At 44.3% G+C, this 26,702-nt stretch overlaps 1 protein-coding gene and 1 non-coding gene across 3 annotated transcripts in view; one reads left to right on the forward strand and one right to left on the reverse strand.

Annotated features, from left to right (window-relative positions):
* Positions 1–26,702, reverse strand: part of Sil1 (SIL1 nucleotide exchange factor) — a 254,748-nt gene that overhangs the window by 29,003 nt on the left and 199,043 nt on the right. For both annotated transcript variants that reach the window (XM_076554972.1, XM_076554971.1), the window contains one exon: positions 26,555–26,676. In XM_076554972.1, coding sequence (XP_076411087.1) covers positions 26,555–26,676 — 122 coding nt within the window. The remainder of the gene's footprint in view (positions 1–26,554; positions 26,677–26,702) is intronic.
* On the forward strand, positions 16,604–16,704 carry LOC121824180 (small nucleolar RNA U13). The gene has a single exon (XR_006066009.1). It is a non-coding gene; the product is annotated as a small nucleolar RNA U13 (small nucleolar RNA).

Raw genomic sequence — 26,702 nt, forward strand, 5'->3', positions numbered from 1 at the left:
ATAGCCACTCCCCTGGTCTCCTCAATCCCACCCCCTAAGTACTAGACAACCACCAATATATTTTCTGGCTCTATAGAGCTACATATTCTAAACAGTTCATATAAATGAATTATAAAATAAGAATCTTTCACAACCAGTTTCTTTGACTTAGTGTGTTTAAAAGTTTCAACCATGCTGAATTTCAGAGCACACTTCAGTATCGGGACCATCCTGCTGCTGAATGCCATCCTACTGTATGGATATACACTGTAATATACATTGTGTTCATCAACTGATGGTAGTCAGGTGGTTTCTACTTTGGGGCAACAATGAACAATGCTACTACCCACGTTCATGTACATAGTTTTCCGGGTAAGGCGGCATATGCTTTTTGGGTGTTTTGTTTTGTTGTTTGAGACAGAGTTTCTCTTTGTAGCTTTGGAGCCTGTCTGGGCACTCACTCTGTAGACCAGGCGGGCCTCGAACTCACAGAGATCCGCCTGCCTCTGCCTCCCGAGTGCTGAGATTAAAGGTGTGCGCCACCACCGCCTAGCTGTTTTTATGGTTAATAGCAGAGCCAGTGGAGTGTTTTTCAAACTGGCTCTATCATTTCACATTCCCACGGACCATGTACAAGGTTCCGACTTCTCCACATCCCTGTCAACTCTTGTTATTAGCTGCCTGTGTGCTAACAGAGCCATCCTACTGAGGAGAAAATATTATCTCAAACCTTCCTTGATTAGTTGTCTACTCAGATCCTCTGCTTTAAAAATGGGTTTGTCTTTTCATCACTGACTCATGAAGCCTTCTGTTACTGATTTGCAAGCATTCTTTACATATTTTAGATACATGTCCCTCATCAGATACATGATTTGTAAAATTCTTCTCTGATTCATCCTACCAAAAAAACCAAAAGAATAAATAAAAACAAGGAAGTATTTATTTTTGATGATAAAGACTTTTTTTTTTTTTCCGAGACAGGGTTTCTCTGTGTAGCTTTGCGCCTTTCCTGGAACTCACTTTAGAGACCAGGCTGGCCTCGAACTCACAGAGATCCGCTTGGCTCTGCCTCCCCAGTGCTGGGATTAAAGGTGTGCGCCACCACCGCCCAGCCATGATAAAGACTTTTAAGAATTAATTTCTGATTTAAAGATAAGCCATAGAGGAAGAAAGACCTGTGTTTCACCAGTCTGTCTTTGATCAACAAAAGCATCTGGCACAGGGTAGACATTCAGTACATATTTTCCTCTTTTATTTTTATTTTTTTAAAGATTTATTTATTATGAACACAGAAGAGGGTGCCAAATCTCATTACAGGTGGTTGTGAGCCACCATGTGGGTACTGGGAATTGAACTCAGGACCTCTGGAAGAGCAGTCGGTGCTCTTAACCTCTGAGCCATCTCTCCAGCCCCTATTTTCCTCTTTTAAAGACTTTTTCTTTTTAAATTATGCATGTATGTGTCTACATGTATGTAGGTCTGTGAACATGTGCAAGCTCACAGAAGTCAGATGAAGGAATCACAGAGGTGGAACTGGAGTTAACAGGTGAGAAGCCTCAAGTGACTGTGGGGAACCGAATTCAGTGCAGCTCTGAACTACTCCCCCGCCTCTCCAGCTCTGGCACATGGGCTTCAATGGATGGAACTTAAGGGCAAGCGAGGTGAGTGCTGCTATGGGCAGGGGTGACTCCGATGACCTCGAGGATTGTTTCTGGTCCAGAGACTCCAGGAGGAGAAAGAGATTATGGTCTCCATGGGAACATGAGAAGGAGCATGGAGGTATACTAGATGCAACATCTCTGGGAAGCAAACCTCATCATAACAAACTCTCATTTAAATGCTCAGGCGGTCACCCTCTCTTTACAGCTATTCTCCAGTGTGAACAAAAACAAAACAACGGCTCACAAGTTGGGAAGGCCCAGGCTGAGTGACCGAGCCCAGGGGAAGGTTCTCTGCAGATCCTTAGCTCTGTGCAACAGCCCTAGGTTCCTTCAAACTCAGGCCTTGCGTCATGTAGCTGACAAGGGCTGGTTGTTCTGACAGGGAAGGCAAAAGCTGGCTTCTTACTTCCTCACCTAATTTCTGCTAAGAACAGCAGCAAGAACTATCTGCAAGGCAAATGTCCAAGCCAGGGCTCCTTAGCAAAGCACCTCACAGATCCTGGACTTGACTGCTGGGGAGACATTTCATCAGCCCGGCGAAGAGCGGGGAGGAGTGATATGAACTCAGGGTGAACGGAGTCCTGAACCTGGCAGACAGCTTAGATAATGTGCTCCAAGCCCTCAAGCCAGGGGAGGGTAAACCTAACCGAGGATGGGGTCGGAACAGAGGTCTGGGAACCTGTCAGTGGCAGATCAGAGAGACTCAAAGACAAAGGGGCTGCCCTTTCTGCCCTGGCACCCACTGACTTCCATGTTACCATTTCTGCCCAGCGCTGGGAATGGAACACAAAGCCACCCTGTGCCCATGGCAAGCACCTGCTTCACCACTGAGCAGTAACAGTCCCAACAGGACATCACCTCTTGTGCTAACAAAAGACACGGGCAGTGTGTCAAGTCCTGAGGCACAAGCACATTTACATGCACAGGTATGGAGCTGCCTCTGGGAGAGTAAGCAGATACTCATGAATAGTTCAGCGTGTGAACAAGGGCAGAGATAACACACGGTACCAGTTAAAGAGAAAGGGTGGGTCTATTTTAAAGTGGCCGAAAAGCGATAAAGGATTGCTCCTCCAAAGTACCGCACTTGACCGGCTCGTCCACGGCTCCAGTCCTCTTCTGTGCTGGGCAACAGCAGCAGACTCCTCTCCTAGTGCCACGGCCGCATGCTTGCCTGAGGCTCACCCTGGACACCTGGCTACAGCATAAGGGTATTTTTTGTGAGAAGCATCCGGAACTCCGATTTTGAAGCTGAGCTGGGCACTCAAATCCCAAAGGGAGCCTCAGTGAGCGATCGGAGAGGAGAATGGAGCACTCCAGGACTTCAAGGGACAAGTGAATCAAGGAGGACAGGAGAACCCCCAACTACCATCCCCAGGGATCAATCCAAAGCCACCTCACAGCAGGGGTGCTTGACAGGGGCCATGTCGTGGGCTTGGGGAGCCACTGACATCAAGTTTCTTATCTGGTGCCCACTTCTGATTCACAGCCTGGGGCTTTCCTTCTGAGGGATATGCCCTACTGCACACGGCAATAACGGACTAGATAAGCTGTTTATGACTCACAGGCAGAGAAAACAATCGGAATTCACATCAGAGGGGCCAGTTACGGGAAGCATGGGGTACTCTCTAGCTGTATCTCTCTGGCTGTCTCTCAAATACACAAACGACTGTGGAAGAAGACCATATGTGTGGCACCCCTCCTCAATATTTACCACCACTTTGCACGACACAGTGGCAAGAGCTTGGCTTTAAAGTCACACTGCCTGGTTCCCATCTCAGCTGTAGCACAGGCCATCTACGTACCCTAGCCAAGACCTCCATAAGCCTCAGTTTCTTCATGCATATACTAGAAATAATAATTGTACTTCCTTCACTAGAGTATTTACTTGCTCTGATTCAATGAGAATTGTGGCAAATGTCTTGCTTTGGTGCCTGGCATATAGGTGCTCGTATTTCTAAGCATTCTTCATTTCTTTCTCTAACTCTAAACATTTTGAAAGCAGTAGCTGTGCCAAATGCATTTTTCTATCTCCTGAGAGTGTAACAGAGATGCAGTTCAGTAAACATTTGTCAGATGAGCTGGCTTCCCTCAGCCCGTGTGCCAGGAGCAGCAGGCACAGTGGCCAGACGTAGCCTTTTCTCCTGCCCACAGCTCTGGTCGCTCACTACCTCAACACTCCCTCCTCCCCAGGAGGAGGGATGCAGGGAAGGCAGCTTCTGTCCTGCACGCTCAGGGACAGGGGAGAGTCCACAGGAAAACAAAGGCATGGGCAGTACAGCAGCTCCCCCAAGTACTGCCCTATTGATTTCCAAGTGTCACTACTAATAACACCGGGCAGAGACGGACCATTCCTCTTCCAGGATAACTGCATCACTTCAGAGTGGCATCTCACCTCCCCCTGCAGCCCCAGCAGCTGTAGTAAAAACCTCCCCGTTGCCTAATAAGACTAATAAGAGCGTGAGAGGCCAGGGGATCTGGCCGAGGCTGCTATCCCAGTCAGTGAGACCCTGGTGCTTTTAGCCCTTCGGTCCCTCTGCATCCCTGGATGTCCTATCTGCAGTCCTGAGATTTTCCCAGCATGGTTTTTTTAGGGACATTTGTGAACGAAACTGTTTAACAAATACCCATGGTGGCAAACAGCATCAGGTACAATTCTCCAAAGCATCTATCTCAGTGGGAAGCCCTTAGTCATGACTGCAGCTTGGCTGAGTCCTCCCCTTCCTGAATCACATTCACCAAGCAGCCCAGAGGCCAGAACGCTATGCAGAAAGGGAGCAAGGCAAGGGCAAGGCTGTTTTCTCCATGAGACAAAGACAGGAATGTCTGTCAGAGCAAATGCCTGTCCTGCAACCTCAGTCTACCCTAATGAGTATCCTCCTGGATACAACAGACAACAGTGGTCCAGGAGAGGATCGGGGAGGCCAGGAAGGCCTGCGAATGCAGATGCTAACAATGGATGTGCAGAGGGAGTCCCTCACACAGCCTCTCTGGCGTCCCTCCTGCCAGGGCCAAACAGGCCCCAACTACCATCCTATGAGGGTGGCCTGTTGGAAATAGGGCACATGGCAACTGCACATATCTTGCCCACAGACAGGGGGAACAGGATGGCTATGAGTTGTGTCACCCTGGACACCAAAATAAAAGGCTTTTAATCACACTGAACTATACTGGAGGACTAGAAAAGGTAGCTAGAATGTTCTTCTGGCCTAGAGAATAGGTTCCAATGAAGGCCCAAGAAATCAAAAGCTAAGAAAAACACCAAAAAAAAAAAATCCTCTTCCACTTTATATAACCAACAGAATAAGGAGTCTAAATGGTTCTGTGGTCCCTGCAAAGAGCAATAGCATTTCCAGAACCCCAGGAGAAACGGTGCCCAAGGCAGAGGGAAGATAAGAACCAGGCTCACAAGGAAGCTCCCTAGACCCTGGATGACAGGGGTTTCATGGTTCTAATGGAAGACTGGTAACGTACCCCAAGCTTCCCTCTCCGCTGCATTCTCGAGGCTTCCGAGTTCTAGGCAATCAGGAATAGGATTGCCATGCTCCCTGTCATACCTTACACCCAGACAAAAGCAGAGAAAAATCCGAGTTGCTCATTCTTGGGGCCCAGGTGAGGATGTGGCGGGGTCCTGTTGGACTGAGCTGGAGAAGGACACGTCTCTCATCTGGGCTGTTTCACGCTCAGGGATTAGATACTTCTCAGTGCTATTGTTCACAAAAGGGACCTCAGCAAAACAGGTAAATTAAATTCCATGGGAAGATACAGTCAGAGCAGCCAGTGAGGTCAAGATAACTCAGGACATGGCAGTATAGAAGTGGAGACTGGAGCTTCACTGTGACCCAAGTATAACAGTCCCCAGACCTCAGCACAACTGACGCCATGATGGCAGTGCCATTCAGACCTTGGACCCGCATGCAGGCAGTACCCCCCCCCCCCCCCCCCCGGCCAAAATGAAAACAAAGACTCAATCTGCCAAAGTCCACAGCTCTGCGAAAGTTCTTAATGGACTAATCTTGCCTTTGGGCTTCTGTAGTTCTGCTTTCTGGCTGTTTTTGTTAACCCAGAATGTGGTTTTGGGGCTTAAAGCTCACCCTGAGAAAGACTCGGGGCTGTATTCAGGTCCCAAACACCCAATGTAGGCACTGGCTGGCTAGTCAAGACTTTCTATTGTCTTGAACCTGTCTGTGCTCAAGTTGTCTTCTCTGGTAGATGCCTAACAACGCAAGGGTTTAACACTGCTAATTCAGGAGCAAGGAACCTCCCCTCCTTCCCTGGGGAATACTACCTTTTAAGTGTGCTCAGTGTGAGAACCAGCAGTGAGGATGAATTCTCCCTCGTTCTTTCTCCCTTCTTCCTCTCTCCTCACCCTCATGTGCTACTTCCCGTCTAGGGATAAGTGAGATCCCTTGATTTCCACTGACCTGCCTGGTTAGCGATTCAACAGGAAAACACCTCCCACCACAGAATGAAAGCAGACTTCAACTGCTTTCCTTCTGGCTGACTCTTATGTAAATGAGCTGCCTGCAGCCTGACTCACAGGAACTCAAAATGGAAAAACGGAGAGAAAAACAGCACAGTTCAAAGGTAGAGGTGAGCCTTGCCTATGCAGCGAGTCTTCACAGGCTTACAGCACTACGCTGCCAGGCCTTGGCATGGGGACCAGCACTTGAAAGACACCTCCCTCACTGGCACATTTCTGGGGCCAGCAAGAGCCTTAGCTATCAACTTCTCTTGTTTTTACAGAAAGGAAATTAAAATCCCAGAGACGTAAGATGAGAACTTATCATCGGCTTTCTGTAGAACTGAGTCTGTATCCCCATGTCAGTCTTCTGAACTCAGATCAAGTCACTCTCAAGGTCTGGGCCCGTCTCACGGTCCATCTCTGGTCACGGCTGAAGACTGGTCAGTGATGGTGTGCTAGGAGGGAGTGTGGCTTCCTCCCTCCCTCAACTCTGCCTGGCTACGAAGGCAAACACCAGGCTACCTAGCTCACCAGACAACGTTTGGCACTAACAAGGCCTCCTAGCAAGACCCCATGGCACCCGTGGTCCTAAGAGACTTGGTAATTAACATGACTGTGATCTCTACAGCATCAGGCTTTCTCCCTGCTCCGAAGGCCCCCACAGGCAGCAGCTGTCCTAGGTGACTGTTTGCTCCAAACATTAAAAAAGAACACACCCATCTATTCACTATGGAGAAGAGGCAGTTATTTTGAATCTATACATTATGCATCCTGCTGGGGGGAGGGGGGAGGGAGGGAGAAAGAGAGAGAGAGAGAGAGAGAGAGAGAGAGAGAGAGAGAGAGAGAGAGAGAGAGAGAGAGAGAGAGAGAGAGCGCAAAATTACATTACAATCCTCTCTGGCAGATTTCTGCCCCCACAGACAGAAAAGCAATCTGGAATTAAACACAGTTCCAACTCCAGGAGCTCTCAGCTCTCCTCTCCCCTGCTCCCAGCTGGACAGCTCCAGACGTGTCTGCGTTGCAGTGATTTACTCTAATGATAAAGAACCCTCAGAACAAATCATGGGCTCTGATTGATCTAGGAGACAACTTGCTCAAATGCCTGTGATCTGGCTCTAATCGTGTTTGTTTCCATTTCAATGATCCTGCACCAAGGGTTTAAAAATGGGAACTGTCTGCTGCATACATCCCGTCCATTTTAGTAGAGAATGAATCTAGGCCACGGTGCCCTTTTCTCTCCCCAGGACAGCACCAGGACAGCACCAGACGTCTCAAGGCTCTGATTGGGCCGGATCAGCTTTAACTCTATTCCACTCTTAAAGGATCCAATTAATCATAAAGCCAATTCCATTCTGGGCTCCATCTGTCTTGCCTCCTTCAGGGACTAATAATCACTCACTGTGTGTTTTTACACACTAGTTGAACTGAAATTAAGACTGATTTCATCATGGTGTACTAAAAAAACAAAATATATTTCTTGAAAAAAATTTTCAGAGATATTTTAATTTTTTGTTTGGATAAAGATACTTTTAAATAAAAGAACATTTTTTTTTAAAGAAACCAGAATTCTTGATATCATAATTCTGCCCCCACCAAAAACAAACTCGAAGAGGAAGGCAGACCCTTGGAGAATCAGTCACTCCCAGAGTTGAATGCGAGTCAACCCATTTTGATGGATGGATACATGGATACCCAAAAAAATGTGAGGAAAAAAATGGAGCTGATTTGATATTTTATACATTATTTTAAGAAATCTAATTAGTCATCATCTTGGGACTAGTGGACTTGATTTACATAAGGTTTAAAGTTACCTTTATTTTAGATAATCTATTCAGGAGGGGAAGAGGGGACACTGTTTTAGCATTCAGACCTCTGCAGTTCCCAGCTGGCCCCCAGGAGGCTCGGCCCTCCCACTCCTCCACAAGACAAGAAATACAGCTTTTCCTTATAGAAGCAGCCTAGCTCTCCCCAAAGCAGTATTAGCTCTCCTGACAATACTTGAGGGTCCCCCAACTCATTGCCTAATCCTGAAGACAAGCAGAGAAGCAACCAGGGCCTGGCCAATCGACCTTCCGGGACCGAGAAGCACGCCTAAGTTACCGGTGGGTTTCAACACGGAAAATGCACATCGCAGGGCTTTTCACTCTTTCTACAGCTCCGAAGTCACAGCTCACGGCCTGTCCAGAGTCTACAGATCATGGTGGATGGGTCTACCTCCATGGACCTGCACTGGTTCCTAAAGAACGGTCCAGAAGGATGCAGTGTAGCAAGGAAGCCTGGCATGCAGCTTCTTTATGCCTTCACAGTTTTCAAAATAAGATCGTGAATTACACAAACTCCCAATCAGAACTAATGACAGTCATTCCAAACTTAACATCAAAGATGCTTTGTGAGTCATAGTGGCTTTAAAAAGCCACCAGTAATCATTTCATAGACACAACAATCAAATACCTCCTTCATCTGAACAATAACTTTTGCCTAGTAATAAGTCGAATTAATTAGAGCACTGTCATTTAAAAATGTGTCAATGTAAGCATTCTCTTAAAAACTTCTAAGACATTTTATAATTACAAAAAAAATTACCTCCTAAGAACATCTTCATGGATTGATAAAACATGACATTCAAAATATATAATGAGGCATTATAGACTCATGTCTATAAATGAGCAAAGTTCAAGAGTATATATATGAGAGTACTAACACAAAACTCATTATTTTGCACACCACCTAAAAAGTTAATAAAGAGAACTTAGTAACAAAGAGGAATCGTGTGTTTGCCTTTTATGTAGAAATGACTCAAATGTGAATGAGCATCTCTGGGAGAAACAGCAACTGTTGGTGCCTTGAAGAGAAGGGACCTGGTAAGCTCAGGGCAGGCTGACTGTCAGCACGCCCCTCGGTGCCCTTTGAACTTTGAGCCACGTGACTACATTACCAATCAGAGTTGAAGATCCAACGTTTAGGTAAATTAACTCAGACACTAATCAACCACAGTCCACGGGGAAAACAAGTCTTTGACATCTCTCAGCTGCACGGCTTTGGTGAGTCTTCATGTACGGACTTCAAGAACACAGGATCAAGGGCAGCCACAGCAAGAAGACAACGTCCCCCGTGGTTATTAGGCCTATCTGTGGACAGGCTGTAGCAGCAAAGGGAATAAGGAGACCAAAGGAGGAGAGGGGCAGGGAGGGGGAGATGCAGAGAGGGAGGCTGGGAACAGACTGAACTCTGTATAACATGCCCAGCTGCCCCACTAAGCACCCCCTTTCTCGATCAGCCCCCAACAGTTTCTCACCTTTACAAAGTAAACACTCCTAGTGAGTCACAGGGCTGGGAAGGGGCTTTGTGTGATCCTTAGGGACACATCCCTGCAGATCCCAGGGGTTCTCTAACTGGGCAAGAAATGCCACATGAGAGCCAGAACCTAGCCTGAAAGCTGGGCTTCTGACTCATCTCTGCATTCTGCTGCCAGCTGGCTCAGTGGTTTTGAACGAATCTCTTTAGCAGAGGCACTGAGTGGGAAGTGAGGCCTTCCACCCAGCCACTGATCAGCTGTTCTCAGCTCTTTGGCAAAGGCATCTAAGCAACCAGGATTCCATATTAAGTGACACATGTATGCTCCAAAGCTTACCCATTCGCGTCGTCTTCCTGGCTGAGAAATGTTCCACAAACTTACTTCTGGGCCATCTTCTCCTTGGCCTTTGCTTCTTCTCTTTGAATCTTGGCTCACCCTCTAAGTAGGGTCTACGCTAACCCAAAGGAGTTTCCCCTCAAAGTAAGATTTTAAAACGATGCTTGCTTAGAGTGTGGGTGCCAGAGTAAGCACTATGGTGTAGGCGCTCTAGGATCCCCAGAACTCTCAGTCTTTGGTCTCAACGTCCTGTTGTGGAAATGGAAATGACTAGCTAATTACAGAGGTAACCGAGGGAGGGCTCCTGGGAACTGGACAGGTGGTCTCATTTTATTTTTCATATGCTTTCCAGCTGTTTTTTTTTTTCTCTTCTTTTGCTTTGTTTCCTTCTAATAAGCTCACAGTCTTCTGTATTCTTCTTATTTTGTGGGTCTATGCAGAGAAGACTTCAGGACAGGAGTCTCTATGGTCTAAATCATCTGCACTTTCCAGTCAGAGTAGGATGGCCCAAGACAATGTGCTTTCTGGCCTGGTGACCAGATGCTCTGGGTGGAGGCTAGTCCTGGGGTCTGGCTGTGACCTTTTCCCAGCAGCCTGGCTATGTGGCGATGGAGCCACAGCAACTGATTAAATGCAGAGAAAAGTGGAGAGAAAATGGAACAGAAATCGATTGGCCTTAAGCCTCAAGGTTGTGTATGCAAGTGAATGCAGTGGCGGAGAGAGCCTGGGAAGTCCTCTTGGAGAGTTCCCTGAAACAGGGACTATGGGTTGTCTAGCATAAGGATCCTTCTGGTCTATAGTCACATGCCGGCCTCTTTACTCAGTGCTGCTCATTAAACATACTGTACTTCTGAGATAATGGGATACAGCCAACTTCCAGAAACTGGGGCTCCCCCCACAAAATGTCAGTGCAGGGCTGAAAAGCACGATGCTGATCAGTAGGGCACAGGGTCAGTATTTCCTGCCATCTTTCAATTACTGCCCTCTCCCTGGCCTTTACCATTCCCCTCTCTCAGTAATGGATACTGTTACCAGCAGGAGCGGAGTTGGGAGAGAAACTTTTAGCTGATCAGAATTCAACAAATAAAACCTTCAGAAGGGTGTGAGGGGAGGCTCTGAAGTGCAACACCAGAGCCCCACGTACGGCCTTGTGACTTCAATACCAGAGAAATGCCTCTCAGAAGGGACATGGTGTTTATAAAGACATATTTGCTCCAGTCAAATCAGGGTTATTTCTTTCTTCCCACATGGTGTGTGTGTGTGTGCATGTGTGCATGTGTGTGTGTGTGTGTGTGTGTGTGTGTGCGCGCGCGTGCGTGCGTGCGCCCTTTTTTTTGAGACAAGGTCTCTCACTAAACCTGGAGCCTACCTAATTCAGCTAAGCTGGCTGGCTGGCTAGCCTGGGATCCTCCTGTGTGTGCTCCCCAGCACTGGGTTTCCAGACCCACAATGCCATATCCTGGCTTTTTACACGGTGCTGAGGATCTGAACTCAGGTCTTGGTGCACATCACCACTTGAGCTACGTCCCTAGCCCCCCAAGAGGCTGGTCAGCCTGTTTTCAGTGCTGACCTCCATTGGGGAGAGCCTGCAATGATCAAGCTGCCAATGAGGCTTAGTCTAAGAGTGGCTCACAGCCACCTCCTGCGCTGGCTGGTTTTGTGTCAACTTGAGTCACCAGAGAGGAGGGAGCTTCCATCGGGAAACTGCCTCCATGAGATCGGGCTGCAGGCAAACCTGAAGGGCATTTTTTTTAATTAGTGATGAATGGGGCAGGGCCCAGCCCATTAGGGGCGGTGCCATGCCTGGGCTTGTGGTCTTGGGTTCTATAAGAAATCCCAACTCTTCTCTCTTCATATTATTCTCCATAATCTCCCAATATCAGATTCAAATGTTATATAACCAATAAGGACCCAAGAGACCTCATTCCAACACTCAGAGGAGCATCCGTACCTCTCTGTAACAGTCTGTCAGATCTCCACACTACAGAAGAACATGGGTTTGGTCATCTGAGTTTACAGTTAACTCTTCCATAAATTACCTGTGGGCCTTTGGATAATGTCCTTCTCTGTCAAGCCAGGACACTGTTACCTCAGGTGGTCACAGTGACTAAATGCCATATTATATGGAAAGTTCTCACTGCCCCCCAACTCTAGAAGAAGAGAGAAGCAGCAGCCTCTGAGGGGGGAATGTCTGGTTTACAGCTTACGCCCATTGCAGTGGGAAGTTACGGCTGTAGTCACACTGTGTCTGCAGTCAGGAAGCAGAGAGATGGATACTGACGCTTAGCTTACATTCTCCCCTGCCAATGGATGCTACCACCAAATTCTGTGGGGGTCTTCCTCAGTTCAATCTCTCTACAAACATTCTCACAGACACCCCCCAGAGGTGCATCTTTTGGGTGATTCCAAATCCAGTAAGGGTTGATGATGAAGATGAACCCTTATACTGGTAGAACATGTACTTGGCATAGACAATGCCCTGGGTTCAATTCCCAGTACTACAAAAATAAAAATATACTGGTATTAGATTGAAAAAGAAGAAGAAGAAGAAGAAGAAGAAGAAGAAGAAGAAGAAGAAGAAGAAGAAGAAGAAGAAGAAGAAGAAGAAGAAGAAGAAGAAGAAGCAGCAGCAGCAGCTGCTGAGTCACTGATAATGCCTTATCTTTTCAAATTTCAAAAACCAGGTAACTCTATGACTTTTCTTTCAAAGCACAGAACAAACAGCCCTTATTTTACTCAAAGCTACATGCAGGAGGAACCCTCAGTGGCGCCCATGACTTGTCTCTGCATGCCTCCACGGCAGTAGAATTTTTGCTGAACAAATAAAGACTTCATTTCTTTCTCAACTCCTTGGCCGCTAGGGCTGGCCATGGGACTTAATTTGGGCCAATATGACACAATCGGAAGTGTTGATGGGCTCTGGTACCCTCCCCCAAGAGACTCTCGTCTATAGCTCTCTGCTTCCCTGATCTCTGGAGGAAAAGGAAACTTCTCAGACATGGCACCATAGTGTGAATGGAAGGAACTGAAGACCCCAGGGTCTACCTGAGGAAGAGCTACCACCTACCCTGGGCATCTGACCTAAAGTTGTTACATGGGAAAGAAATAAACATTTTATTTATGCCATTTTCTATCATTTGCAGCCAAATTCATAATGCATAGATTGAAACCATACATCCCTATCTATAGTATGATGTGTGCCTTGCCTCTAACTAACAGAACATAGTAAAGGTGACAAGATGTCTGTGATTATGCTTCAAAGACTAACGGTCTAGTTACTGTCACGTAAGCAGGAGGGCCTGGATTTGATACCTAGCAAGCACATGACTACTCATGGTGGCACACACACATAATCCTAGTGCTGGGAGGTGGGGACAGGAGGCTCCTTGGGTCTCACTGGCCTCATCAGTGAGTCCCAGGGATGCTAGTGAGATACTATCCCAAGAAACAAGGTGGATAACTCCTGATCAAGAACATTCAAGGTTACCAATGGCCTCCACAGCCATAGATGTACACTGCACACATACATGCACCATCACACACAAGCACACATATCTGTTTTGCTAAGAAATGCTATTCCTTAGTGGCTTTTTAAAAAAGATGTCTTTTAATTAAAAAAAATTTTTTTTTTTTTTTTTTTGTGTGTGTGTGTGTGTGTGTGTGTGTGTGTGTAAGCATATGCATGTGATGAGCAAGGACAACTTTTAGGAGTTGGTTTTCTCCGTCCAGCGTGGGTCCTGGATATCAAACTCAGGCTCCTGGTTTCCACAGCAAACACTTCCACCCACTGAGTCTTTGCCACAGCCCACTGACTATGTGAAGAAACAAACTGGCATGGAGTGAGCAGGTTAGTGAGGTGACATGTGACAAGGAGAAACTTCCAGCAAGAACAAAGCATGCCGTTAGTCTGACAATCTATAAAGAACTGAATTCTGCTCACAATCACACAAGCTCAGAGGAAGATGCTTCCCCATCAAATCCCACCTAAGACTCAAGCTTCAGGAGACACTCTGGGCTACACAAGCTCATCGGACATAGTTAAATCAGATGAACTCCTGACCCACAGAGACTGTGACAGAATACCTGTGCAGTGTTTACAATCCCTAAGTCTGTAGTCACTTGTTAAGTAGCAGTATACAACAAATGCAAGGAGCAAGAACACTCATTACAAAAATGTAGGGACAATTCTCTGTTAGATGATATACAAATAAGCTCACCAAAAAGAAGGCACAGAAGTGTATTATATTATAATTGATGGGAAAATAAATAAAATTCACCATACATTCTTAATACAGCCCCTTGATGAAAGTGAAACTGATGTGTGCATGCACACACATACAAACCTTATTATACCTACCTAAGCAAATATAAACACATATACAGATAAAGCACACACACAAACACAATTAAATGCCAGCATCATGCCCCATCATTAAACACATAGAAATCATTCTTGTCAAGAACAGATATAAATAAAAGTGCCTGTTAGGACTACTACAGTTAAAACAGGGTTTAACATTGCTTGTAGATATTATGATCAGGTAAGTTAAAAAAAAACTGAATAGATACTAGAAATAATAAGACTTCAGTAATGTAGCTAGTGGTGTTTGATTTTTGTTTGATTCTTGGGCTTTGTTTGTTTCTATCAACAGCCAATGGCCATTTCCAATAATATGTAGACACATCTATCTTTTGGAAAAAAAAAAAACATGGTGTATATCTTTTAGTGTTCTCATTGGGAAGTAGCATGGGAAGGTTGGAGAGAGTGATTTTGGTCAGGTGTGGCTGCACAGGCCTATAATTCCAACACCAAGGATCAGCTGCAAGTCGGAGGCCATCCTGGGCTATATAGTGAGTTCAAAGACAGCCTGAGCTACAGGTCCAGACTGTCTCAAACACCAAAAGGACAAAAGCAAGCCAACAAAAAGTGAGCAGAAGGGAAGAATAAGCACAAGGGGGAGACCGCATGGGGGGACGGCGGCTGCAGAGCTGGCCATGACAGGAGGCCTGTGCTCACTGCCCTCCCCGCAGGCAGCCTCGCCAGTGTGTACAGTGCACAAGAAGCTATGAAAAAGACACCAGATTCCGGCAAACAGAAACAAAACTTCTAAAATTAGAATTATAAGCCCATGGCTAAATATTTAATGGGCAGATTCCACAGTAGATTTGACACAGCGGAGGGAATATAAGTAAACAGAAAAACAAGCCACACAAAATTATCCAGACTGCAGCAGGGATATGCTACAGAAAGAAACTAAGGAAACTCGTTAAAACACAGGACAACCAAGAAAGAAGGCCCAACATACAGTTAGTGGGAGCCCTAGGAATAAGAGAAACACAGAAGTGATATTTTCAAGATGGCTAGGGATAATTTAGAAAGATGAAAGAAACACATTCAGACTGAAGAAGTTTAACAAAGTTCAAGAAGGAAATACGTATTAGTTACAACTACACGTGTAGTCATGAAAACTAACAGAAACTTCTGGAGAAAGTCTTAAGATTAGATGTGGGAAAGCGTCTTTCAACAGGAACAATGGAAGGAAGGCACAAGAGAATGCATGCTACTTGTTAAAGTAAATGCCATCTCTAGAGTTCCATAGCCAAAGAAAATACTCATTGAAGAACAAAACTATGACATTTTTACAGAAATGGAATTAGACACCTTACACAATGTGTGCATTTCTACATGTAGTGTGTACATAATAAATATGTAAACATATATATACATGCATACATATATGTATAACACACACACATAGGTTTGACTTATATATAGGTTTGGCTTACATTTTAACAAACCCATTCTAAATTTAAAAATGTACTTAATAACCATATTAACAATCAGCTAAGTCACAACGTGAACAACTGCTGATTACCCACGACTGCCTTGTGACTGGGGGCGGGGCTTGCTGCTCAGGAGAACAACAGTGCTGTTCCATTTGGCTAGCCCGGGTAAGGAAAGTAAGACTTCACAGTATGAACCAGGGTTGGCATAAATGCACACTGTTTCTACACTCTCACCAAGTCTTAACACATGTGGAAGGAAGGGGGCTAAGTGAGACGGAGATACTCTGTTCTCAGAGAACTGAACGCACATTCTTTTTATACATGTATACTCAGGACATTTACAAAAGAAGAATTTACACTATTAGTCAGTCACATTATTATAATGAAATATCCAAGGGAGTCAATTTATAAAGAGAAAAGGGATATTCTGATTCATAATTCTGGACGTCCCAGTCCACCACTGCTCTTGGTCTCTGGTAAGCACAAGGCACATGTAAGTGGAGCAAACCACTGAACTTACGAGCCAGGAAGCAAGCAAAGACTGCATGTGGTCCCACAATCCACTTCCAGGGAACATGTCAAAGGCATTGCCCCCCATGAAGGGTTGACTACTTCCAAAGAGTGCCATCCTGTTGCCTAAGCCTTTAATACACAGACCTTTAGGGGGCATTCATCCAAACCATAATAGAAAACTAACCATATAGAAAATCTCAATCTATTTCAAATGACTAGTAATTAAGAGCAGTTATCCGGCTACAACCTCAATGTTCATAACAAAAACACTGACTAGAAACTTTCCACTGTATTTGGAAATTGAGAAATATAATTACATATGAATCAAAGAAACCACAATAAAAATTTAAATCATTTTAATTGAACAATAATCAAAATGCTACATAGTGAAATTTTCAATTCAATTGAAGCAATAATTAGCAGGAAACTCCCAGAAGTGAAAAATACAGTCATCTAATACTAAAAACTTCATGGATGTGATAAACACATTAAACACACTTAAGAAAAAAAAATCTGTCAAGTGAATGAAATCATCGAGAAAGACATAAAGACAAAGACACTTACAAAGAGATCTTTTTGTTTTCTAAGTGAGATGACTGGGTTTTCATGCTATTGTGTGAGATGTGTCTCTTCAAACTTTGTTATGATGTCAGCACATTATCCATCTGACATGGGAAAAGGAGGAAGGAAGAACACTTGAGAGATGGTAGAAGCAGATGGCCTAATATCATCCGCAAATAGAGAGTATGGGGGAGAGCCAATGAAGCGCACAGCACTGGTAATAAACCAGAAAATTTCCATAGCTGAAGTCTGCAGATTAAAATAGCACATGAGAGCCAAAGAGGACATAGTAAAACAAATCATACTTGGACATATAATGATGAAATTTGCTGATAATTAGATATGAATAAAAACATTTTAAAAAATTGTAAAGCTAACTGCTCTTAGAAGGCAAAATCACAAAACTGGCAATATGTTCATCCTGGTGGTACATGTCTGCAACCCCAGCCCTCAGAGGTGGAGACGGGAAGACCACAAGTTCATGGCCACCCTCAGCTACAGACAGAATTAAAGACAGCCTGGTCTACATGAGGCTCTGTCTCAAAAAATGAAGTGGAGGGTTGGAGAGATGGCTCAGAAGTTAAGAGCTCTGTTGGGGTCAATTCCCAGCTCCTATAAGGTGGCTCACAACTGTGCCCCTCCAGTTCCATGGGATCCAAAGCCTTCTCCTGACTTCCAAGAGCACCAGGTACATGTGCTGCATGTGTATAGGCAGATGAAACATTCACCTACACAAAATAAAATAAATTGATCTTAAAAATAAAAATACAGCTGAGAACCAGTGAGGAAGACACCCAGGGTCAAACTCCAGCCTCCACAGGCATCAGAGTGAGCACACAAGAACGCACAAACACATTTACAGCGTGCGGCCATTTGAGTAAGAACGGCCTGTAAGCTCCCATATTTGAATGCTTGCTCCCCCTCCCCCACTTGGTGTAACTGTTTTCAGAAAGATTAGGAGGCATGGCCTTGTTGAAGGAGGCATGTCACTGCGGTGGACTTGGAAGTTTCAAAGCCCATGCCAGGCCTAGTCACTCTATCTCTCTGCTTCCAACTTGCAAATCAGGATGAAAGCTTTAGCTACGGCTCCAGAACCATGCTTGCCTGCCTGCCGCCATGTTCTCCACCATGATGGTCATGGACTCACTCACCCTCTGAAACTGTAAGCCAGCCCCCAGTTAAATGCCTTCTTTTATAAGTCATGGTCTCTTCACAGCAACAGAAAAGTAAAACATACCACATACACATATCTACACACACAAAGTCTAACTACATGCTATAGAATAAAAGATGTATCTAGAATATAATGTTAATAAAGACTGAAAGAAAGAGGAAGAAGATATATCCCCCAAAATACAAGGCTAGTGGATGTATTAAATAGCAAACTTTAAGACATAAATAATTTCATAGGAGCAAAGATACTTTTAACTAATGATACATGGTACAGGCATGAAGTTACTAGAACCACCTGTATATACATTTAACAATCATAGCTCAAACTAGTGGTTCATTTTCAGAATATAAAAGGTGTGTGGTCCTCAATAGAAGTGTATTCCAGACCAGGCCTGGGAACATCTCTCTGTACTCAAAGCCAAATGAACAACTCCTTTTTTGTTGCTGTTTTTTGTTTGTCTGTTTGTTTTTGAGACAGGGTTTCTCTGTGTAGCCCTGGCTGTCCTGGGACTCACTTTGTAGACCAGGCCGGCCTCGAACTCACAGAGATCCAACTGTCTCAGCCTCCCAAGTGCTGGGATTAAAGGCGTGCGCCATCACTGCCTGGCTGAACAGCAACTTTTGACTAGAAGATTTCTTTTTTCTATTCTCTCATTCGGAGGTCCTAAATTTTGTCCCCTGTAACTTCTGAGCTGAAACCACTAGAGGATGGCAATGTCCCTGAGGTAACTGTCCATTCCAGTTTTCTGTGCCTCCTAGGATTTCAATTTTATTTGGATTTAGGATTTCTGTACTTTCTTGCAGAGTCACCACAGAAAGGTTTGATGTTACTGATTCCCTCTGAAGTTATGCAAAGAAACTGTCCTACCATCTCTTGACTGCTGAAGTGAGCATGTAAAGAAACATTTAAATATTTAATCTAGCATTCCAGGTATTTGGATTCTTGGAAAAATTATTAGATAAAGAAATCTCTGAGGTCTACTCTGCTTTGTTTTGTTACTGCTTTAATTACAAAAATAACTTATACTTAGTAGAAAGAAACAAACAAAATGAAGTATAGACAATAAGTCCCCTGCTCTAGGTGACTCCATTTTCCTCTGATTTTTAGTGATTTTAGTTTTTGTGTCAGATCATTCATTCTTGAAGCTGCCATGCAGACTTACATTCTGTAAAGTGCTGTGGACTTGGGTTCCCATTCCTCATTTTTGTTGAGGAAATAAACAAGAGAATTAGTGAGCTCCGAAGAAGTCAATGCATTAAAGAGTCAGTTTAGGTGTCCAGGTCACAGATGCTAATAAAAGTGAAGATAAAGAAAAGAACGTGTGGGCTGGGGCTATGGAAGGAAGAAACGAAAAGAAGTACTCAACAGTGAAAAGTCTGCAGGCAGCGAAGAAGAATGTGGAGGAGGCAGGAGCACATCAGAGACCGATTCCAGTGAAACTTGAGAGGACAAGTTCATTAAGCAAATAGTGCCTCCTTCCCCAGAACGAAGTCTTGATTTCTTCAGAACTCCAGGCAGCTGGTCAGGCTTAGAGCTCATTTCCATTTGTCATTAATTGTCATCTGAAAAACACTAACTAGATTTTGAATGCAGCTTAGGAGCCATGGCTCTCCAATCGCCCGGGCCAGTCCTGGTTATTACACTCATCAATTTATTAGAGACAGGCTGCGAGCACCTCCCTTGTCACTGGAGGAGTGTGGAAAATTAAGAACTTGAGGCAAAATGTCAGATTAGTACTATGGGTCACATTTAAACTTTTATTTAAATGCTGGCAACTCCAACATCTGACCTCATCCTAATCTCTAGTCGTCTATGTTCTGGGCCTTCAGCCAGTGGGGTAACACACTCATTTCCCAGGCCTTAGGTTTTAAAGGGTCAAGGTGTGGGATCTGAATCATCCACTATTACATCATTAATAGTAAAAACCACACTCTCCACTCAGCTGCATTCATTATCTCAGAAATAACTCATTTCCATTCATTTGTTTCTTCATTTACTCTTCCAATAATTATTTCCTGACCATCCAGTTAATGCCAGGCCCTATGTTATATAACAAAGAGCTAGCAAAGTTCAAGTGTAAAGTTGCCTGTCCTCTCCAGTGCTATACAGTAAGGAGTCCATGTAGAGAAGCAAACAACTCCAGAACGGCAAACCGAGACAAGTACCCTGAAGAAGCGGAAGGAATATAACAGACTTAAAAATCTGAGAGGGATTTTGGAAATTTATCAATATGAATATAAGTTCAGTTACAAGGATCAGTTCAGAAATTAACTGTGATTTAAAAAAAAAAGACATTCAAATACCTTTCACAAGAAAGGCTGAAAATGAGTATGTCCAAATACCACTATAGTGTGTGTACACCATCAGGAAGGAGGCAGGCTCCTCCTGTCTTCTCTCTGTCATCCTCAGCTTCCTGGCTGATTCTCATCTCACTGGTCCCAGGCAGCTGCTGGGGCTCCAGGATAGAGGCAGTCAAGGCAAGAAGCAATGGGTGAGGCCTCCCTCTGAGCTTTTGACTTAAGGAACAAAATCCTTCCAGAAGCTTTCTAACTAATGTCTCTCTATGCTGCATCAGTCGGAACTGAATCGTGTGCCCATCTCTAAATCAATCCACATCCATAGAGAAAGTGATTACCATGCTTGGTTTAGGTAGTCATGGCTCATCTCCTAGCACAGGGGAAGGAGCGCTCACTCTGGACAAGATTCTCCAAAGTCCATGAAGAAGAGAAACGGTTCAGGAGATAGCGATAGGGAGATGAAACGTGCAAGCCCTGTTTACCGGCAGGAGAGCGAAGGAAGGGAGAGTACAGACTCAAATAGCATTCCAAAGTTTCAAGTTGGAGTAACTACAATCATTGTGACAAGAACAGACGAAAAGAAAATGTGGGAAGAAAAATCTAGTTTGTGGAAAAACAAATAAACAAACAAACAAAAAACAACCAATAATGAATTCAATTTTCTCCTCTTCAAGTTTCAGGTTCAATCAGTATGGTGGACTCTAGGATGAGGAAATCTCAGGAAAAGGCCTGGACTTCAATCTCGACTTTGTTGTGACTCACTTAGAGGGTATCTGAAACCACAGGAAGAGAAAGAGTTATGAGCAGAGAAGCGGAAAGGACAAGACTGGAAGAATCTTGGTGAGTAGCTACAACTGGAAGACAGCAGAGGAATGATCCCGCCATAGAAGAAAAGGTGGACTGGGGACGTAGCGCAGTAGTAGAGCACGTGACTGGTATGTGTGAAGCCCTGGGTTAGATCACCAGCCCAGAAAAAAAGGAGGCAAAACACTCATTTATGGACAAGAGAGTATAATGACGTATAGTTTCCAAGGAATGTCACAGCTAATAAATACTGTTGACTGAGATAGGTGTCAGTGAAGGCAAAGTCCTCTTGATAATTTTCATGCATGGAGAAACAGAAACCAGATTGTAAATAGTGGGTTTGAGTATATTAACATAATGCAGCTCATTGGTATCCTATTTTATTTATTCTTTCAAGAAGTCTGGAAATGAGGGGAGGGAAAATAAACATTGCTAAGTTGTGCTGGAGGTAGAACAGAGTCAGTGTATACTGAATACCTTGGTGGACGAGGAGGAAGATGCCTTAGAGAGGAAAAGAGCGAGGAACACAGGCTGCGATGGGAAAACACACGGAGGGTACAGTCAGTCCACAACAGGGACAACAAGCATGTCCAGAGGAATGATGGAGACCTAAGACATAAGAGACATGGCGGCAGCTGAATACCAAGAGATACCAAAAGAAAACAGGAAATAAATTTCCAAGTTATCTACTAGATGACAGGAAGTAAAACAAATGGTCAATGAAACTGACAATGTTGGTCCCAAGTGAGCCCACAAAGCAAGCCACTAGGAAGAGAAAGGAGAAGACACAGCCCAGCACAGAACTTCACTGAGGGATGCAGGGACAGAAACAACCTAGGAATTGAAGGCTAATGACAGAGGTGGGTCATGGTAATAAGAGACTGGCCAAATAGTTGAAAATTAATTGGTAAATAGGGCTGGAGAGATGGCTCCATGGTTAAGGCACTTGTCTCTCTTCTAGGTGATCCAGCTTTGGTTCCTAGCACCCACATGACAGCTCACAACCATCCATAACTCCAGTTCTGGGGAATCTGAAGCCCTCTTCTGACCTCCATGGGCACCAGACATGCATGTAGCACACATACATGTATGTGAACAAACTACTCACACATACAATAATCTAAAAAATCATTTAAAAATTAATTAGGGAAACACTGGGAAGAGCACTGGCAACAGAGCATGGGAGGCATGTGCAATGCCAGGGAGCACATTCATTCTCCAAAGTCTACAGCCCCAAATCTGCCAGGGAGGTTCCAAAGAAGACGCCAAGGAGAATGGTTATAGAACACACCCTCTCGGGCGGATAATACATGTATATCCCTTTATGTACTCGGTTAAGTTTCATTACATCAGACACACTATGGACAACTCAAATTAAAGCATTACATATGAACTTTTGTAAATGTATAAAAATTCATACATGTGTAAATATGAGTATGGGTCTGTTGTGTGACATTTTGTTTGTGTTCTGACAAATAAAGCTTGCCTGGAGATCAGAGGGTGGAGCTAGCCACTAATTAACCATAGAGGCCAGACAGTGGTGGCACACACCTTTAATACCGGCACTTGGGATCTCACTCCTTTAATCCCAGCACTTGGGAGGAAGAATCAGGAAGATTAGGAGTTCAAGGCCACTCTGGGCTACATGATTCTACCAATCTAAAAGAGAAACAGAGCCGCTCGGTGGTGGTGCATGCCTGTAGTAGAATATTTTAAGGTGTGTTACTTTTGTTTATGTTGCATTTGTTTATCTCTGTGAAGCTGTGTTACTGTGCCTGTCTAAAACACCTGATGGTCTAATAAAGGTCGAACAGCCAGTAGCAAGGCAGGAGAAAGGATAGGCAGGGTTGGTAGGCAGAAAGAATTAATAGAAAGAGAAAACTGGGGAATGGAAAAGGAGCAAGGAGCCAGAGAAGGAGGAGGACTCCAGGGGCCAGTCACTCAGCTACACACCAAGCCACAGAATAAGAAACACAGAAAGGTATACAGGAATAGAAAAGAAAAGGCCCAGAGGCAAACAAGGTAGAAGGGATAATAAGAAAAACTGGCAAGAAACTAAGCCAAGCTAAGACTGGGTATTCATAAGTAATAATAAGCCTCCGTGTGTGATTTATTTGGGAGCTAGATGGCAGGCCCCCACAAAGAATAAAATACCAACAACACACACCTTTGATCCCAGCACTTGGGTGGCACACGCCTTTAATCCCAGCACTGGGAGGTGGAGACAGGAATATAAGGCAGGTGGAGACAGGATCTGACGCCCATTCAGTCTGAGGATTCTAGAGGTAAGAAATCTCTAGGTGGCGGCTGCTCCACTTCGCTGATCTTTCAGCTTTGCTGATCTTTCAGCGTTCACCCTAATATCTGACTCCAGGTTTTTATTGTTAAGTCTAACCAGCCTTGGGCTTCATGGGTCATTAAAGACAGACACAAAACAACACATGCACGAGAAGGGGAGGTGTGAACAGCAGTCAGTCTCACTGGAGTGATCACACCAGTTTCTGGGTAGTTTAACTCTGCTCAGCTCAACGTAGAGGCTTACAAAGAGAAGATGGGAAAGAAAAGCAGCCAACCAGTTTGCTGGGAAGAAGCCAAACCAAATTACAGAAAGCTGTATGGTTTCTGAAATGCACAAGACTTTCTAAAACGTCTTTTCTACAGACGCACAGAGGACTTGTCTGAGACTCTGGTAGGTCGGATTGTAGACAGACATTAACAGGTGCTACTGTGGAATGAAATCAGGTCACAAAAGGCCAATGAAAATCACTTACTTGAAGAAGAAAGGGGCTTTTAAAAGAAAGTAGCTATGAAAATATGAATCTGCTAATGGTCAGCATACACATTTCTGCATAACTCACACAGAATTTCACCTACCTTATTATATATGGGCAATACACAGCAGAAAATGAGTATATGTAACCTTCAATTGGGTGTTAATCATGTTTAAATAAAGGAACAAATTTGATTTCAGTAGCCATGTCAATTATGTTTCTGCCATCCTTTTTCTTGATCTTGGAATAATTGATGTTTAACATTGGGGAAGAGATCTCTTCATCCACAGAAATGCGCATGAAAGAACTTATCAAGCAATTAACCCAGGTAGGCATACAAACACTCCCTGAAGCAGCAACATTAGCAGCAAGAAACGTGATTAAACACAAACACCTTAACAAACTAGAGATGACAGGGCTCGTACTATAGAAATAAATGATTCAAGAATTGCCCTGAAGGAAAACTGATATTAAAAAAGGACCCACCGTGATGAGGTAATGATGATGTGGACGCCACGCTATTATGGGCAAGTGCTTATTATATATTTTTATTTGCTATTCACCTTTATGAAAGGCACTGGGCACCAATTATTGTTCCCAGTTCAAAAGGTTGCCTACAAATGCATGATTCCAGGATGTTATTTCTAGAATGTCCTTTGAGCAAAGAGCAAGCTTATCTAATCACTTCAACTGCACCTCTGATGGAGTCTCCAACAGTGAGGGAGGTGCAGACTCATCTTACTTAGGACATCATAAGTAAGTAATGCATATCAGACAATACACTGAAGCCAGCCTCTCTGCACAGAAATAGTCTTCCTTGTGTCAAGCTTCTCTCTACATAAACCTTGACATTTTCCTGGTGTTTAGAAGCCTGCTGCTGGCTTCCAAAAGCTCTGGCGCCATACCATGCTGTCACTGTGACAGCCCTCCAGTGAGCTATCAAAAACCCAGCTAGAACATTTTGACTACAGTAGTGCGCTTGCCATCAAAACATTAAATAGCAACATTTTATATTTGTCTCTATTAATATTAGTGATGCTGTGTGAACACTAATATGGTCTTACACTAACATAGTTCAGTCATGGAGATGTCATCAGAATACCACATTTTGGCACAGCATGTGGGCGAGGTCTGGTTTGCTAAGAATGTCTAAATGCATGCTTCTCAAGTCACTGAGTCCCCTTTAACAAGGAAGTGGTATGAGGATGCTACTGTTTCTCCAGAATCTATTTCCAGAAGCAATGGCAAGGGATATGTAGCATATCACATTCATACTGGAAATATTTTGGAATAAGACAGAGATTTCAAAAGTGAGTCTAGATGAAGGGGTTAGCATTTGAGTTAGTTCACTTCTGGCTTGAGAAGCCAACAGTGGACCTAGGTTCTCAAATCGCTACGGCCCTGCGATGGTGAGACCCTGGACTGGAACCACAGCTGTGTCCAGTGGCTGGACAGGAGATCCCTCTAGGCTTTTTGGAAACACTTTGGCTTTGGAAAGTGAGCCCGACGGAGATGGAGCTGTCCTGGAAGTCCGAGCCTAAGCGTCTACAGCACTCCACTCAGGACAACTAGACCTGAGGTGGCAGTGATGAGGAAGCAAAGGCTGGCTTGCTCTTAGCCTCTCCCCTAGACAACTGTCCTTCATTTTGCTATGAAAAGAAAGGATCATATTGAGATTCTGATTAAATAAGTGTAAGAATGGATAAAAAGGCAAAGTCTTGCCAAACAAACTCTACAATGGCATTGAGATCAGCCTTCCTCCCACCTCACCACAAACTATCTAAGCAAGGCAACATTAACAGGACGCTTGAGGCAAGAATCAGACTATCTGTTCCTATTTTAGGAATATAGATGACCTCATGAGCAGATTTTTTATGGACATAAAGACAGTATAGAGATATACTGATCTCTTTAAGTGAATACAATGACTTGATACCAACGTATTTCTCCACATCCATTCTTTCAAGGTGTCTGCTGCTCATCTTGCCTTGTAAGTTTTCCCGCAAAGACAGACTAACTGAAATGCTAAAAAGACTCTCTCTAGAGAATGCAATAACCTGACTGCATGTTAATTGGTTCTATTGTGAGAGCCAAAGTTATATCTTAAGTTTTAATTACTGTGCCTAGGTGATCCACAAAACAAAAATTCTTCCGCTCTGCAAGCCCCTTGCCCAAGGACAGACAGATAGTTCCTGAAATTCTGGAGTCTACTGTTTATGGGAGATAACAAGCCACATTTTCATTCCCCTAAACAAGCTTGTTTGACCCATCTGTGCTGGATGGGCTTGATCACATGTGGGCAGAAGATTCACATGCAGGAAGTACATCAGGATGTATGGTTGCCCCTGACTGGACCTGATGGGAATTATGGGTTTTCCTTCTTAAGCCCTTGTAAAACTTGATTCGGGGCCATTTTTCTGGGGAGCCAGAGATGGACCTGGCCAAAGCCCATCAACCTGGCCAGTATTTGATTAAAACTTACTTCAAATTTGGCTTTAAACTGTGGTAGTGGTCTTATTCTTGACCGATGGGATTAACACTAGCAACTAGGGGAAGCCACACCCCCTCCAAAGGCCTTTCTTGGTCAGATCCATCCCTTATTCACATTACTGTCCAAGGGATCAGCTCCTGGAGCTTCTCTCTCTTCTCACTTCTTACTATATGTGGCCGGTCCCTTTATTCAATTTTACTAAAAAAGAGAATGTGACCTAAGATCTGCTTCCAGGTGTCCATATATCATAAGACGGAGGGGAAGACATCATAGAACAAGACAGCATGGGTGAAAATGTCTATTTAGAATAAAGACTGACTCAAGCCTCAGCCGCATCAGCACCACACTGACCTGCAGGCAGAGGCATGGGTGTAACCTCTCCTCAAGCCAGTTAGACCGATGGCAATCCGTCCTGCCGCTCACCTGGAAAAGGCGGCCCCCAACACAAAGGCAGCGTACTCCTTCACCAGGGGTTCTGTGCTGTTGAGCCCGTTAATCACCACCTGAAGACCACCGAAGGACAGCAGGTCCTGTGCATTATCCATCTGCAACAAAGGCACTGCTTAGTACA

Source organism: Peromyscus maniculatus, chromosome 19 (genome assembly GCF_049852395.1).
Source record: "Peromyscus maniculatus bairdii isolate BWxNUB_F1_BW_parent chromosome 19, HU_Pman_BW_mat_3.1, whole genome shotgun sequence".
NCBI classification, from domain to species: domain Eukaryota; kingdom Metazoa; phylum Chordata; class Mammalia; order Rodentia; family Cricetidae; genus Peromyscus; species Peromyscus maniculatus.